General features: G+C 48.0%; 1 protein-coding gene across 3 annotated transcripts in view; it reads left to right on the top strand.

Moving 5' to 3' along the window:
• The window catches only part of nsmfa (NMDA receptor synaptonuclear signaling and neuronal migration factor a), a 30,796-nt gene extending 17,170 nt beyond the window's left edge, over positions 1 to 13,626 (top strand). For 2 of the 3 annotated variants that reach the window (XM_076979977.1, XM_076979976.1), the window contains exons 5-14: positions 42 to 94; positions 693 to 782; positions 1,981 to 2,108; positions 2,275 to 2,358; positions 2,622 to 2,655; positions 3,018 to 3,088; positions 3,342 to 3,421; positions 3,557 to 3,659; positions 6,042 to 6,117; positions 8,019 to 13,626. In XM_076979977.1, the coding sequence (XP_076836092.1) occupies positions 42 to 94; positions 693 to 782; positions 1,981 to 2,108; positions 2,275 to 2,358; positions 2,622 to 2,655; positions 3,018 to 3,088; positions 3,342 to 3,421; positions 3,557 to 3,659; positions 6,042 to 6,117; positions 8,019 to 8,116 (817 nt within the window). In that variant the 3' untranslated portion in view covers positions 8,117 to 13,626. The remainder of the gene's footprint in view (positions 1 to 41; positions 95 to 692; positions 783 to 1,980; positions 2,109 to 2,274; positions 2,359 to 2,621; positions 2,656 to 3,017; positions 3,089 to 3,341; positions 3,422 to 3,556; positions 3,660 to 6,041; positions 6,118 to 8,018) is intronic. The other variant, XM_076979978.1, reaches the window with a different exon arrangement.
• Positions 13,627 to 15,180: the final 1,554 nt, after the last annotated feature.

Here is a 15,180-nt window from a genome sequence, read left to right as displayed (position 1 = left end):
TCCATCCCCTCCTGCTCTCTTCTGACTTGCCTTTCATGTAGAAATTTCCGGAAGCACCTTAGAATGGTGGGCAGCAGAAGAATGAAAGCCCAGAGTGAGTCAGAGTGTTTGTGCCCTAATGAGAGTTCAGCTCCGTCTGTGTTTGGGGAGTCGGCGTTTGGTGTGCTTTGGTGTGTGTTAATGGCATGGTGCTGGGTGTGCACGGGGCCTGTGTTTGCGCATGCATGGGTAAGTAGGTGTACTTGTTCGTGTGGGTCTGGCTGTTGTTTTTTTTTTTTTTGATAATGAGTATGAAATCATGGTTGTGTGCTGCGTGTCTGTCCGCATCTGTTTGTGTCGGTATGTGAGCGTGTGTGGTTGTGTGGTTTTGTGTGTGTGTGTGTGTGTGTGTGTGTGTGTGTGTGTGTGTGTGTGTGTGTGTGTGTGTGTGTGTGTGTGTGAGGTCCCATGAAGCATGCGACTGGTGGTCCAGAAATCCCTACAGAGTGTGTGACAGCTGACCCACAGGCATAGTATGAGTTTGGGTGTGGTGGAGAGAGAAAGAGAGGGGAGAGAGAGAGAGAGAGAGAGAGAGAGAGAGAGAGAGAGAGAGAGAGAGAGAGAGAGAGAGAGATGGGGGGGCGGAGGGGCCACGCCTGCAAGAGAGAGAGAGAGAGAGGGGGAGAGTGCGATGATCTCTCCACCTCCATTAGCCTTTGCAGAGCGCAGGGCGAAGAGCTTCAACCGCTCATGGAGCGACCCGACACCGGTCCAGCAAGACCCGCCACACGACTCAAAAGACAGTGAGTCAACCCACCCATACCCACTACCCAGTATACACACACACACACACACACACACACACAATCACACACAAGCTCACACGCGCGCACACACACTCACACGCGCACACACACTCACACACACACACACACACTCAATCACACACAAGCTCACGCACACTCACACACACACTCACACGCACACACACTCTCACACACACACACACACACATGCACAAGGATGTCGTGCACAAAGCCCATTGTGAGTACTGTCCAACACACACCCGTGCTCTCGTCACATTGCTCTAGAACACGTGCTTGTCCTTGTGTGTTTATTTGAGCACTCAACCACCTGCTAGAAGCTCAGGAACCTGAGAACAGACAGCATGTGGGCTTTTATACAGCATAAGGCACACCAACCACGGCTACAGCAAAGCATAACTTATGCATGCGTGCACGAACACACACACACACACACACGTGTACACATGCGCACTTTTAATAATGCACTTCTGCTGGTGACTCTGATATTGTCTGTCTGTCCTCTGAGTGAGGGACTGTCTCAAAATGTGTGTTCTTCACTCTCTCTCACTCTACTCTCTCACTGTGAGTATCTGTCGCAACTAAAATGTCTGGAGTTTCGGTGTGTGTGTGTGTGTGTGTGTGTGTGTGTGTGTGTGTGTGTGTGGTGGGGTGAGGATGTGTGCATTGTAAATTGTCAGCATGTGATATTCTACTTGTATAGTTTGTCATTTTGTTTTTCATATGCTCTGTGGCTTGTATGTTGTATGGGGAATCTGTGTTTGTGGGTTGCATATGTATGATAAATGTGATTTTACTCTCATTATCAGATTGTTACATTATCAATATGTATTTTGTGCTTTTATTTTCATTTTAAGGGACTGTGTCTTGACTCTTCACATAAACATCTTTTCATCCAACTGCTTTCGTGCCATTATAAATCTGATTCTTCTACTCCCATTGTAGATTTCCACTCTCAACAGTGTCTCTTGAACACACACATGCTCACCTGTGCGCGCGCACACACACACACACACACACACACACACACACACACACACACACACACACACATTCACTCAGACACTCTCTGTCATCCTCTCTCACTCTCACACACATCCTCTCATCCTCTCACTGTCTCACTGTCTTTCTCTCCTCTTTCTCCCCTGTGTGTGTGTCTGGTGGGTGGGGGCTGTAGGCGGAGACATTCAGGCCTCGTGTGCTGCGCTGGACGAGGGGAGCTGTGCTGAGGTGGGCTGGGAGGAGGAGAGGGAGGTGGAGAGACAGGCGTGCGAAGGAGACGACTTCATCCCTCCTAAAGTCATGGCGAGTTCTACCTCCTCTTCCCCGCTGATCGAACGGTCGTGTCACGTTGAAGTCATTCCACCAACTGTGTCTATTTTATTAAACCTGGGATGCCATTGCTTTAGTAAAGTTGATTTTTTTTTTTTAACGTTGTTAAAAGTTATTATTATTATTTTTATTTTTACAGTTGATTTCGTCCAAAGTCCCGAAAGCAGAGTATGTGCCCAATATCATTCGCCGAGACGACCCGTCCATTATCCCCATCCTATACGTGAGTTCACGCCCGGGACAGGGTGGCACAAAGTGTCATCATAGCTGCACAGGGGCTGTAGATTGACAGGTGCCTCCGTTTGCCCTGCCCAGCTCAGCCTTGGCATTAGCATCACCGCATTTACAACTCAAAAAGTCTCTGAGCCGAGAGGCGTAGTCACACACTCAACCCCACCTCCTCCACAACCACCACACCCAGAAGGCAGTGTCTCCTGTTCTCTGTTCAGTTTTCTGATGGTCCAACGTTCTTGTCTTTACCTCCAGGACCATGAGCATGCCACGTTTGACGATATCTTGGGTAGGTAGCTGCACGGGGTTGTGTCTGTGTGTGATGGCTGCCTGTGAAGGCTCCACGTTCTTGTCGGTGTGTTCTGTGTCGTGTCTGTTGCTGATCTGTGTTCTGTTTTGCATGGGATGACCTCACTCGGCTTGCATGAAGCCTGAAACGTAAGACTGGCACTGCAGTGACAGTAGTGCTAACTCGAGTGGGGTTTTGTTACGCCTTGAGATTGCCTAAGGTCCTACTGTGGTTTCAGAATGTTTGCTGGAAATTTTGTATAATGAGGATCGAAAAGTTGTTTTGGTAAAGGCCCTTGAAAGAGTGTTAGGATGGGCCTGTCAGTCAAGCTGATGCCCCTCCCCCTTGCCCCCGCGCTGTAGAGGAGATCGAGAAGCGTCTGACTTCCTACAGGAGAGGCAGCAAGATCTGGCGCATGCTTATCTTCTGCCAGGTGAGTTTACAACACTTGATGCTCTTCACACACACACACACACACACACACACACACACACACACACACACACAACAGGGCCACACCTGCAGGCAAGAAATGCAGAGTGACTCAGCAATACTATTAAAGACTTCCTGCACCTGAGGATGTGTGTGAGGAATTATCATGTGTGTTTTGTATACTAGTGTGAGACATGATGTGTGTGTGTGTGTGTGTGTTTGTGTGTGTGTGTGTCCTGGTCCTGCTCTGTTAGGGCGGGCCGGGCCATCTTTACCTGCTGAAGAACAAGGTGGCAACTTTCGCTAAAGTGGAGAAGGAGGAGGACATGAGCCAGTGAGTGAAACACACACCTGGACTCTAGAACACATTTACCTGAACTACCCAGGCAGTAAGGAGGAACTGTATTCTCTGTGTTTGTGTGTGTGTGTGTGTGTGTGTGTGTGTGTGTGTGTGTGTGTGTGTGAGAAGGTTCTGGAAAAAGCTAAGCCGGTTTATGAGTAAGGTGAACCCGGAGCCCAATGTGATCCATATCATGGGATGTTACGTGCTGGGGAATCCTAACGGAGAGAAGGTAGGCCTCACACCCTACCTGCCCTCGCACCCAACCTGCCCTCGCACCCAACCTGCCCCCGCACCCAACCTGCCCCCGCACCCAACCTGCCCCCGCACCCCACCTGCCCCCGCACCCCACCTGCCCCCGCACCCTACCTGCCCTCGCACCCCACCTGCCCCCGCACCCAACCTGCCCCCGCACCCAACCTGCCCCCACACCCCACCTGCCCTCGCACCCCACCTGCCCTCGCACCCAACCTGCCCTCGCACCCCACCTGCCCTCGCACCCAACCTGCCCTCGCACCCAACCTGCCCTCGCACCCCACCTGCCCCCGCACCCAACCTGCCCCCGCACCCAACCTGCCCCCGCACCCCACCTGCCCTCGCACCCCACCTGCCCTCGCACCCCACCTGCCCTCGCACCCCACCTGCCCCCGCACCCCACCTGCCCCCGCACCCCACCTGCCCCCGCACCCCACCTGCCCCCGCACCCAACCTGCCCCCACACCCAACCTGCCCCCACACCCAACCTGCCCCCACACCCAACCTGCCCCCGCACCCAACCTGCCCCCGCACCCAACCTGCCCCCGCACCCCACCTGCCCCCGCACCCCACCTGCCCTCGCACCCCACCTGCCCCCGCACCCCACCTGCCCTCGCACCCAACCTGCCCTCGCACCCCACCTGCCCCCGCACCCAACCTGCCCTCGCACCCCACCTGCCCTCGCACCCCACCTGCCCCCGCACCCAACCTGCCCTCGCACCCCACCTGCCCTCGCACCCAACCTGCCCTCGCACCCCACCTGCCCCCGCACCCAACCTGCCCCCGCACCCAACCTGCCCCCACACCCCACCTGCCCTCGCACCCCACCTGCCCTCGCACCCAACCTGCCCTCGCACCCCACCTGCCCTCGCACCCAACCTGCCCTCGCACCCAACCTGCCCTCGCACCCCACCTGCCCCCGCACCCAACCTGCCCCCGCACCCAACCTGCCCCCACACCCCACCTGCCCTCGCACCCCACCTGCCCTCGCACCCCACCTGCCCTCGCACCCCACCTGCCCCCGCACCCAACCTGCCCTCGCACCCCACCTGCCCCCGCACCCCACCTGCCCCCGCACCCCACCTGCCCCCGCACCCCACCTGCCCCCGCACCCAACCTGCCCCCACACCCAACCTGCCCCCACACCCAACCTGCCCCCACACCCAACCTGCCCTCGCACCCAACCTGCCCCTTGCAGACGCAGTGCTGGCCAATGCCTGCAGCTGTAACCTGGCATTTTAGACTGTTTGCTTCAGCTACCTGTTTCCTTCATACACTGTGCTTGTCCCTGACCAGCCTGTAGCTAACCTGGAGTCAAGCATTAGAATCTGGAGGAACCCCGAGGCCTGTCGTACCACTGAGTGTCCATATACCATCTTTCACCATCTTTCATGCATCTCCATCGCTCTGCATCCCTCTCTCCATCTCCATCTCTCTTCCCTGTTTCCTCTCTGTCCTACCTGCCATGGTTGACAGTTGGTTATGTAACCCAGAAGCCAGAGCTCTCCCCTGCATCCCCCAAACCTGAAGAGTGAGTACAAACCCCGGCTTGCTGAACCCTTAGGAGCACAGCAGGTAGCACTCAGTGGCTTCCTCCACCTCCACCATGTACTAATTGCTGTGTTGTAACTGGTGACACCTGCATCGTTGCCCCAAGGACATTTTAGCACTGGGCTGGTATCTCACGGGCAAATATTAACTTTTCTTCTGTGCGTCAGTACCCATGAGGCATGGCTGTTCCTGGGAACTGAGTGGGTGAGTGTGATTGACATGTGTGTGATGGACTAGTGTGAGCTTGTGAATCTGGGCTGTTAAGGATGGGAAGTTTTGACCCTCACCAGTGGAACAGCGACATGAAAGAATGCCACCAATTAATGCATGGGATTTCAGCTCAGTGGGTCTTTCCTATACCCCAGTCTTCCTCTGGCTTGAGTGTTTAAGTCACGTTTTAAACAGGCTAGACCTGAGCGAGTCCTGCACAGCTGCAAAACGGAGCACACGCTGTAGCAAAAGACCTGGTGCCGTGACCCGGAAACACTTGTGCGGTGTTTGACTGCGTGTCGCAGGTGGAGGCCCCTGGTGCTGAGTCCTTCAGGACGACGGCTCCCGAGCCGGAGAATCATTCTCAGACTCGCCGTGCCGTGCCTGTCGTGGTAATCGGTGCTTTGACAGTTGCTCCAGTTCGTACAAGTTGCATGGGGCCGTGAAGTGAAAGCATGGTGTTTATGTGGCAGAGTTATCCCTGCTCATACACAGAGATTCTCTGTGGAGAGAACGAGAGGCAGCGATGGAGGCTGAAAGCAGCGTGCTGGATGGCAGAGAGGATTAATTGGTGTCTGCGCTTATCGTGTGCCAACAGCTGTTCCAGAAACTGAAGAACCTGATGAGGCCTTACTCAGTCACCTTTGAGTCACCGCTAGAGCTGTCCGCACAAGGTGAGCACGACCGCCCATCACACGGCCGACGGTACACACACGCAGGCCCGTTGACAGTCTTGCTAGGGCCCGGGACAAGAAAGTCTAATGTGCCCCCCCCCCCCCCCCCCGCCGCACGTCATTTGAATTTCGTCATTTGACAATATAGCCACACATCAAAGCTGTTTCTGACAGCTGACTGGTTATATACTTGACGCGTCGCGAGCGGTGCGAGGGTTCGCGCGAAAATGACGTAATCGCAGTGGCACTGACCGTGTGCGAGGGCCTCGCGCGCTGTCCATGCGAGGTCGTGCACCTCTTGACTTTTGTAACTTCGCGCGCGACGCGCTTCAGCGCAATGAACAAAGTCATGTTTGCAGGGTTCATACACCTTTATAATGTGGAATTAAAGCACTTGTACTTCACTTTAAAGGTCAATTTCAATATTTTCCAACACGTTAAACTTAATTGAGTTAAATATTTATACATTTACTCGAAATAATTCGCTTTTTATCACATTATTTAATGGTTGTTTATTTTCAAAACGCCCAATCTTAACGAGAACTGTTCAGTCAGACATCTATTTGTTGTGAAACAAAGTAGTTACTTTCAAGCATTTTCAAGTACTTTAGCCTAAATTCCAGCACTTTTCAAACCTGGAACACAATGCAACATTAAAATTCGTCAGGTAAATGTTTTCCTTTCTTTTCTGCGCTCCAGATTTCTGTATTTACTTTAACTATCCACCACTGTATTTCCCGCTGTTGTGCGGGTACCAGCCAGTTACGGTCGGTGCTGGATCAAACCATTTTCCAGTGGGATGCGGGGGTGTATGCACTTAATGGAAAATATGCAGATAGGTTAAAAAACATATATTTTAGCCATTGATTTATTTTGAGTACAGAATTTTATATTAATGAAAGATTTCAAGATTTTTTAAAAATTATAGACTTTAAATAAAAAATTAATTGCTGGGCTCTTTGATGGGCCCCCCTGGCCCTGGGGCCCGGGACAACAGACCCGGTTGTCCCCCCCTGTCGACGGGGCTGCACACACGCACACACATGTGCACGCGCACACACACATTTCCTTCTTTCTTCTTTGCTATCTGTCTCCTGCATTTTAAAATGTATAAATTCCAAACGGTGAATAATGTGTGAATTTATACAGCTCGACTCAACATTAAGGTGCATGCCTATTCAGTTCAGTTCAGTGTATCTAAAGCACGCTGGACAAAAGATATTGTCTCAAAGCAGGTTCACAGGAGCCAGGTCTAGCCGCATAATGAACAGACCAAAGGACCAGTGGCGAGGTCTCTCTTTCTAGTGACACAGAAACATACCTCGGGAGGAGCGAAACTTGGAAAGGAATTAAGGAATCCTATTGGCTAGAAACAGAGGTCTGGTGACTTGGTAGACGGTGATAGTCTGTCTGTACCTGCTGGTCTTTCTACTCATTTGCACGTAGACATTGTTCATGCCAGTGGAGTGTGTTGGACATGAAGAGACTGAACAGGTGTCACGTCAGGCCGGTCCAGAAGGACCCATGGCTGGCAGGCCGGCCCAGAGTGCACCGAGCAGGACATGTCTGACTGGACAATGCACCTGTGACCTCTAGTTGAAGCACGGGAAATGTCTTCAACTGCATGTCCTTTATAGAAAGGAAATGGATTTCTTAATGACCTTGTATATACCGTGTATATCCTCACATTATTAGCCTTGGTATACAGTGTATCTGCTGTCCTTCTCTCTCTCTCTCTCTCTCTCTCTCTGTTCTTTCCCTCCGCATTATCTCTGGCTGTCTGCGTGCTTGCATTTCATGTGCTGTAGCCCAGTGCGTGAATGGCACGCCATCTGGACCCTGGGTCCTGTCGTGGCTACACGGTGCAGCCTGTGACCGCTTCTTCTGTCTCTCTGGACCAGGGAAGGAAATGATCGAGATGTTCTTTGATTTCCGCCTCTACCGCCTCTGGAAAACGCGGCAGCACTCCAAGCTCTTGGACTACGAGGATCTGTTGTGACCCAGGCCTGGGCCGGCCCATGGCTTCAGCAAGAAAACCCCGATCCCGGCCGCTCGCGTGGAGGAGGACGGAGAAGAAGAGGACAGGAGAGAGGTGAAGACGCCGGGCCCCGGGGCTCTTGTGTTTCAGCCCCTTCACCTGAGGTGAGGACAGACAGCAGGGGACGTCTCCCAAGGACAGCACTTGTTGTCAGAGTGAGTGAACAGTAAGGACAAGAAGAAGTTGGACCTCACTTACGTAGTGACATCAACAGAATATGCCAGACTGTGGAGTTTTTCTATGTAACCTATCTACTTCAATAATGCCCTATGAGAGACAACCGTGCTTAAGAAAGAAAGTCTTATGTCAAAGGTCAGGCTTTTTCAGACCTTTTTTTGAAGAAAAAAAAATTAGACATAAGAATAACTAATACCAGTAATATATAGATGTACATAAATCTCATTAATATATCGTGTAGCTTTAGTCATGCAAATAATTCAAATGTCAGTGGTACATAATTTATTTTTTGATGTATATTTGTGTGGTCTTTTTAATGAACTACTTTGAATAACTCAGGTTTTAGTCATTAACGAATATGTTCATTATTCCTCTGTCCAGATGTATTTGAGAGTCCTTGTTAGGTATTTTGTGCAAAGAATGTCTCTGCTGACTTGTACACTATTTGTAATTGTTACACAAGATGCCAGAGTCCTACTAGCTGGTGATGTATTGACATGTATTGTAGCCTGTTCATTTGATTTGAAAAGCTTCACCTCTACACACTCTCTCACACACACACACACACACATCAGTGGATAACCACTAAAGCTAAACCACCGTTTAACATTTACAAGTTGAGTTTAGTGTTTATGTTCTGACACGGAGCCAACAGTAAGTGATACCAGGCCCGTGCTACGTTGCAGTGTAGACCATGTCTCTTATTGGCCTGCTCTGCAGATCTCCATCAGAATCACTAATACACACTGCTACGTTTACAGTCGAGGAGAAAAGCTCAGAGCTTTTCAAATCATGTACATTTTTGTACTTCATCTGTTGAATCATAAACTCTTGAAATGTTCACAAACCTCTCTGCCTTCATCGTTGAAGCATTGCAGAAGAGGATGTTGGTCTGAACGTTGGAGTAAAAGCAATGTTGTTTGAGTGAGGAACTTTAGGATAAACAAGGTGACAGATTTGTGGGTTACCAACGGTAGAATGTAAGTGTGAGTTATGATCTAATGTGAAAGGTGGCAGAGGAGAATTGTGTATGGTAGTTCTGGATAGGCGGAACCCGGAACAATGTCTGTGTGGCTATAGGAGGCTTGCAGTGGATTCTGTAATGTCCAAATGGGCTGGATATGTCCCAGACATGGACACTCCGGAGGGAAGACACTTCAGTGAACATTCATTAGCCTGTGAAGTGGAGGTATGTTATTTCAAGGGTTTTCTGAGAAGAGCTAAAATGCATATACCCTGCATTTTCAAAGTTTATTTGAAGTGTGAGAGGAGGAGATAAAATACACTGAATGTATCTTGTTGAATGTTGTTGGTTGTTGGTCTCTCCAAGCTAGCTGGGGCGGCAGATCAGGGAGCCGGTTTCCACCTCTAACCCAGGCCATGTGCTCGCCACCTGGGGAGGAGACGGGCCATGAATTAGTCTGATCCTCCAGAAATTTGCACCGCTTTGGAGCCATCTGTGACTTGCAGTCAGACAAAATTTGTATGTGTGTGTGTGTGTGTGTGTGTGTGTGTGTGTGTGTGTGTGTGTGTTGGTAACACACAGAGGGTGGTGGGAGGGTAAGTGTGCATGCAATCCAATCACGATCATAGTATCAGGAACATCGGGTGTGGGAACACTTGTGTGTAAATCTGGGGAGCAGGAAAATGACCAGACGCCCAAATCGATGTCCAGTCTGATTCTGTCCTAGTCCTGTCCCCACCAGGCAGCCGTGTCTGGACACACGTAGGGCCGTCAGTGAATCAAATAAGTGCAGAACTGTGACAAGGTTGAAGACTTGCTGGCTTCTTTGTTAGCAGTGTGTGCAGGCGATCAGACTCTCTGGATGTGAACCGAAACTGAGCCACGATAGGGCCACTGCTACACGAGTGGCTTTATACAAAATATGAATACATTGAGGAAATACTGTTATTTTTTAATGCAACCTTGTGTTAATGTGGGAATTTCTATATAAAAAGATGTCAGGTGGGGTAATATACATTATTTGGATCCTCACCACTGGTGAGGTCTGTGTGTGTGATTGTGCACGTGTGCGTGCGTGAGTGTGTAATTTGTTTACATTCGTACTGAATCCTAATATGAATGATGTGCTAATCATTCATTCTTATGTTTGCTGGCTGTTCATCCGTTTTTCATTTTCTATCATTGAGGCAAAGGCTGTAATGTGTGTGTAGTGTTCTGGCAGTAACCTTCAAATTCTCACAACACAGCGTTAAATTAGGTTTAAAGTATAGATTCCACCTTCAAAGCAGTACTTTACCACTTCATCGTTGTAGCTCTAATTGTGTTGCCTGGTTTATACTTTATTTGATCAATTCAGTTTGATGCAGATGTTTTCTTATTTTGTCGCTTGCCCTGCTACTAATGATTTAAAGTATTTACTGTTTAAACGGTACTGTTACTTTTGTGGAATTAATGAATTGACAGGATTGTGGCATATTTTATATTGAACCTTAAGGATTGTTAGCCTTTTTAACCGATTTCCATATGTGTATGTCTACAGGAATTAGAAGGTGACAGATATGAAAATAAAGGAAATTAAATAATGGCCATGTAGTAGCATTCTAACATATTAACATGCCATACTGGAATCCTGACATTCTGGAATCCTGACATTCTGGAATCTTGCCATACTGGAATCCTGGCATTCTGGAATCCTGACATTCTGGAATCTTGCCATACTGGAATCCTGGCATTCTGGAATCCTTACATAATGGAATCCTTACATCCTGGCATTTACCATTCACCCGTTAAGTGTTTTCAGCCCTTCTATAATGGCCAAGCACTGATTTGCACTGTGTAAGTCCGTTTCTTTTCCTAGGATCTCAGTCCAGGTGGCCTTGTGGGCCTCAGACCCGGTGCAGCGCCAACCTCTCCACCCTTGGTGCTTCTCTTCCTGGGCCTGTGCACCAGCAGCCCGTCTGCACGGGGTAAGAAGGCGATTGGGGCAACACGGCTGACCCCCTGCTGGTTGGGTTTGGTAGAGGGTGGTCTGTGGTTCACTGTGGGAGGCTCCAGGTTCTGTACCATGCCTCATCTCGCCCCAAGATCGGGTTTTTAGGGGCTCTGATTGGAGGGCAGGCTCAGGATGAATATTCAATGCCTTTATTGTTCTCTTTGTTTTCCAGTGGCTAATCAGAATAAATTCTCTGAGCCTCTTAATTGGAGGAAGGGTGACCATTGAGAACAACGGACGAACTAATTAAATTTCTCTTTATTTAAAAATGTGGTAGATGTTGTAGTTATCAGCTGCATTAGGAGGTGTTTTCGGTGGTGTTATCTTATTCAAAATGCATCACAGCAGCATATTTGTGCTGTGCTCACTGCATTGTATTGCTGTGTCATTGTCTTGGGGATTAAACTCGCGAGTAAAGCTTGCAACTGCAGTACTATTGTCATTCTGAATGTTGAGAGTCCACCATGCTGGCACTGGACAGGTGTCTAATGTTTCTAACATTTTTTTCTAGTAAAATGTTCTGTTTCAATTCGAAATGAATTCCGAATCGTTGTTTCTGTCTCTGTATCCAGGATATCCTTTAAATCTATCTCTCTCTCTCTCTCTCTCTCTCTCTCTCTCTCTTTCGTCTTTCATTTATGACCTCAGGATGGGCACAGCCTCTGCAAACAGCTGAATATGAATTAGAGAATTAAATGCTGCAGGGAGCAAACAACATGCCTTTTCGTAAACAAGTCTCGGCGATTTACCAAGCCAGCCATAATAAGTAGAACCGGTGCGCCGAGCGCGAGCATCAATCAGTGCTGCACTGAGGCGCCCAGCGAAATAAGCTAATCTCATGCTGGGGATGGTCTTTGGGAACAACTCTTATTTACAAAATGTAATTATAAAATGAACTTCTTAAATACAAGATAAGATATCTGCAGCCCGTACTACAGCATCACTGCACGTATGCGTCAGTATGTGGGAGGTTAATTGAAATTGCGACTTATTTGGTAGGACTAGATCTAAAACGCCTGCGAACCAGAGCTCGTTAACGATAATGAGAGCTTAAGAAGTTCATTAGTGTGCGACATGTATTAAGTGTGTTATATAATAATGCCACATCGACCATATTTATGTCAGTTTTGATGTGCAATGTGGAGAAGTGCAGGCGCGCGCAGATCCTGGGGCTGAAAAATGAAGGACGGCGAGTCCTCGCGCGGGCAACATCAGCCACGTGCATCTCGGCAGCTCTGCACGGCCGGAAGACAAACGGCGAGTTCCGACGGGTCGTGAGCGGGCCAAGCTGCAGCCATGAACGTGTGAAGGTCAGCGGCTCTCCGCGGCGCTCGCGAGCCCTCACGCTCCATGAGTGCCATCCTTGCTGTCCAGCCTGGCCTGGGCAGATGGCCCCTAGCTTAACGGGATCTGGGCAGGGACGTTTAAGCTTACAAACGTAAACTGAGTTTTAATGAAAGCTATAAGGCTTATATTATAACTATTTTTGTGGAGCGGGGGGGGGTCTCCCTTCATCTCCCATCATCTCCCTTCATCTCCCATCATCTCCCATCATCTCCATCTCTCATCCCTCACTCTTGCAGCTATGCAGTTGCTGAGAGGACTAGCCATGCTAACGTGTGCTATGGATATACATCTTTACATTGTTCTCTTTTAGCAGCACATACTTATTTGAACGTACTGGTTTGACTGATGTAAGTAGTCACACTGCCACCTAGGGGCGCTAATAAGCAAATGGCACCTGTGGGCATTTCTTATGTCATGCAAATGTGACAAGAAACAACCGGTGTCATTCTAATGTTTGTGTCCTGAACAAAATCAGCTACATCAGCTTTGTGCAACATCTGTGAGTTCAAAGCTTTTCCCTGTTCCCCACCTTACTTACTCTCTACTGCCCTCTGATGGTCTGTTATCTCCTGACTCTCTGGAGGTCAAAGCTCTTCTCATTTTAAATGAGCAGACCAGGGAAGGTCAAAGAAAAACGTATATTCTGAAAGTACAGCCCAAGGAAAAGGATCTTGGAAAAACTAAGCAGAAAAAAAACACCCCTTGCATCTGCAGATGTCTGCACTTTTTATAGTGCTGAGTTAGTATTTACACACCCATATTTCACCAATAAACGATGAAATATGACATCTGGGAACATGTTCCCTGTACGTTCAGCAGAACAGGCCTGCTGATGCAGGAACCGGGGGCCTCTCATGCTACCAGCTCTGTGGCCCTGTGGAGTGGAGCTTTTGTGTGCAATTTTGTACAATTTTGCCTTGTATTGTACGAAATGCAAAAAAAAAAAAATCCATTGCATAACTTTTGCCACAGTAATTGCAGTATTTAGAACACGCTTCTGTGAATGATTCAATTAGAATAAATAGACTTGACTTATTTGAAAGCACTGCCATGACCTGCAACTGTTTGTAAAACCTTTTTGAATGAATAAACATACAGTTGTATTCACCATGCCCAGTGCTGGGGAAAGGGACAGGGTGGGTGTTTGTCCTTTTTCTGATTAAGAATGTTCTGGTTACTAGTCTGTTTTACAAGGGCTGAGGCAACACTGTTGTTGTTATTGTTGTACTGAAGCGTTCACAACTGTTATATCGCTGTACTACCAAACAGATCATCAAACAGGAGATTGATGAGAATCTTTGATATCTCGTACTGCTCCCAGACTGTTTTTTATAATCTACATAAGAAAAGTATATTCTACAATAATTAGACTTGACTTAATAATTCTAATCGTATGCATCACCTCATATTTCTGTTGAGGCCAGTATCATTAGCTGTGCAGTCAACATTTACCATCAGGGTCAACTAAGCAGTTGTTGAATTGATGATGCAGCTAAGAGTTTAACTTTTATATCAGCCTATTTTATTTCCCTTTTATAATAATAATAATCTTTATTTGTATAGCACCTTTCATACATGCATGCAACTCACAGTGCTTTACAGAATGAATAATATAAAAAAAAAACATTAAAAGGAAGCAAAGATAAGAAAAAACATTAAAATAAAGATAAAAAGGAAACAAACATAATACAATAATGTAATAAAATCCCTCAATCCCCAAAAATTTTATGAATGGATATTTATTTTTACTGTATTAGCTCCACTTGTTAATGGTGGTTATTGTTTTTCATGTTGAAGAAGTCCACAGATCTTTCTGTATTTCTAGGAGATGTAAAACTGCATGAAATTCTCCACTGAATAATGAAGAGAAAGCCCAGAGTTCTTCAAAACCTCATCTGTACTCCCACTATGGTTGTCTGACGTGACCAATTCCTTATCTGCCCAAGGCAACTGGGTGTATAAATTGCACCTATGTTTAGAGTGAAAACATCAACAACACTTAAACAACATCACATTAATCCAAAGGGGGTTGAAAAGGAGATGAGTGTTACAGAGGGGTATTATCCCCACGCTGGGTTAGCGTCTCCTCACATCCCTCCTCAAATCAAGCCGAGAAAAAATCGTTCTGGCTTTCAAAATATGACTAAAGATGTAACCACCGCCCCAGCCAACACAGTCTGGAGGAGGCCTGGTATTCACTGTAGTACATACACAGCATCAGTTAGTGGCCTCGGACATTGACCAACACACTGAGGTGAAAATGTCCCCCCTCTCTTTAGCCTCTCGCTTGCTTGTGACATGATTCAGCTGCACCTTTCTCATCACTATTATATTTCCAGTCACCAGGCATACCAGTTCTCTTCTGCCGAAGCACTTCAGACCAAAACTGATACACACATAGTGGCCATAGAGCAAAATATTGAGCATGTGTGCGTACGGGCCTAAACCTCTTCACAGTGATCCTAATTAGTATCCTTCAGCTCTACTCCTGTGTTTGCTTCCTTTACATTACAGCATTCAGTACAAGTGTTTCATTCAAGCAGC

Source organism: Brachyhypopomus gauderio, chromosome 18 (assembly GCF_052324685.1).
Source record: "Brachyhypopomus gauderio isolate BG-103 chromosome 18, BGAUD_0.2, whole genome shotgun sequence".
NCBI classification, from domain to species: Eukaryota; Metazoa; Chordata; class Actinopteri; order Gymnotiformes; family Hypopomidae; genus Brachyhypopomus; species Brachyhypopomus gauderio.
This window is presented reverse-complemented; position numbering and strand designations above follow the sequence as displayed.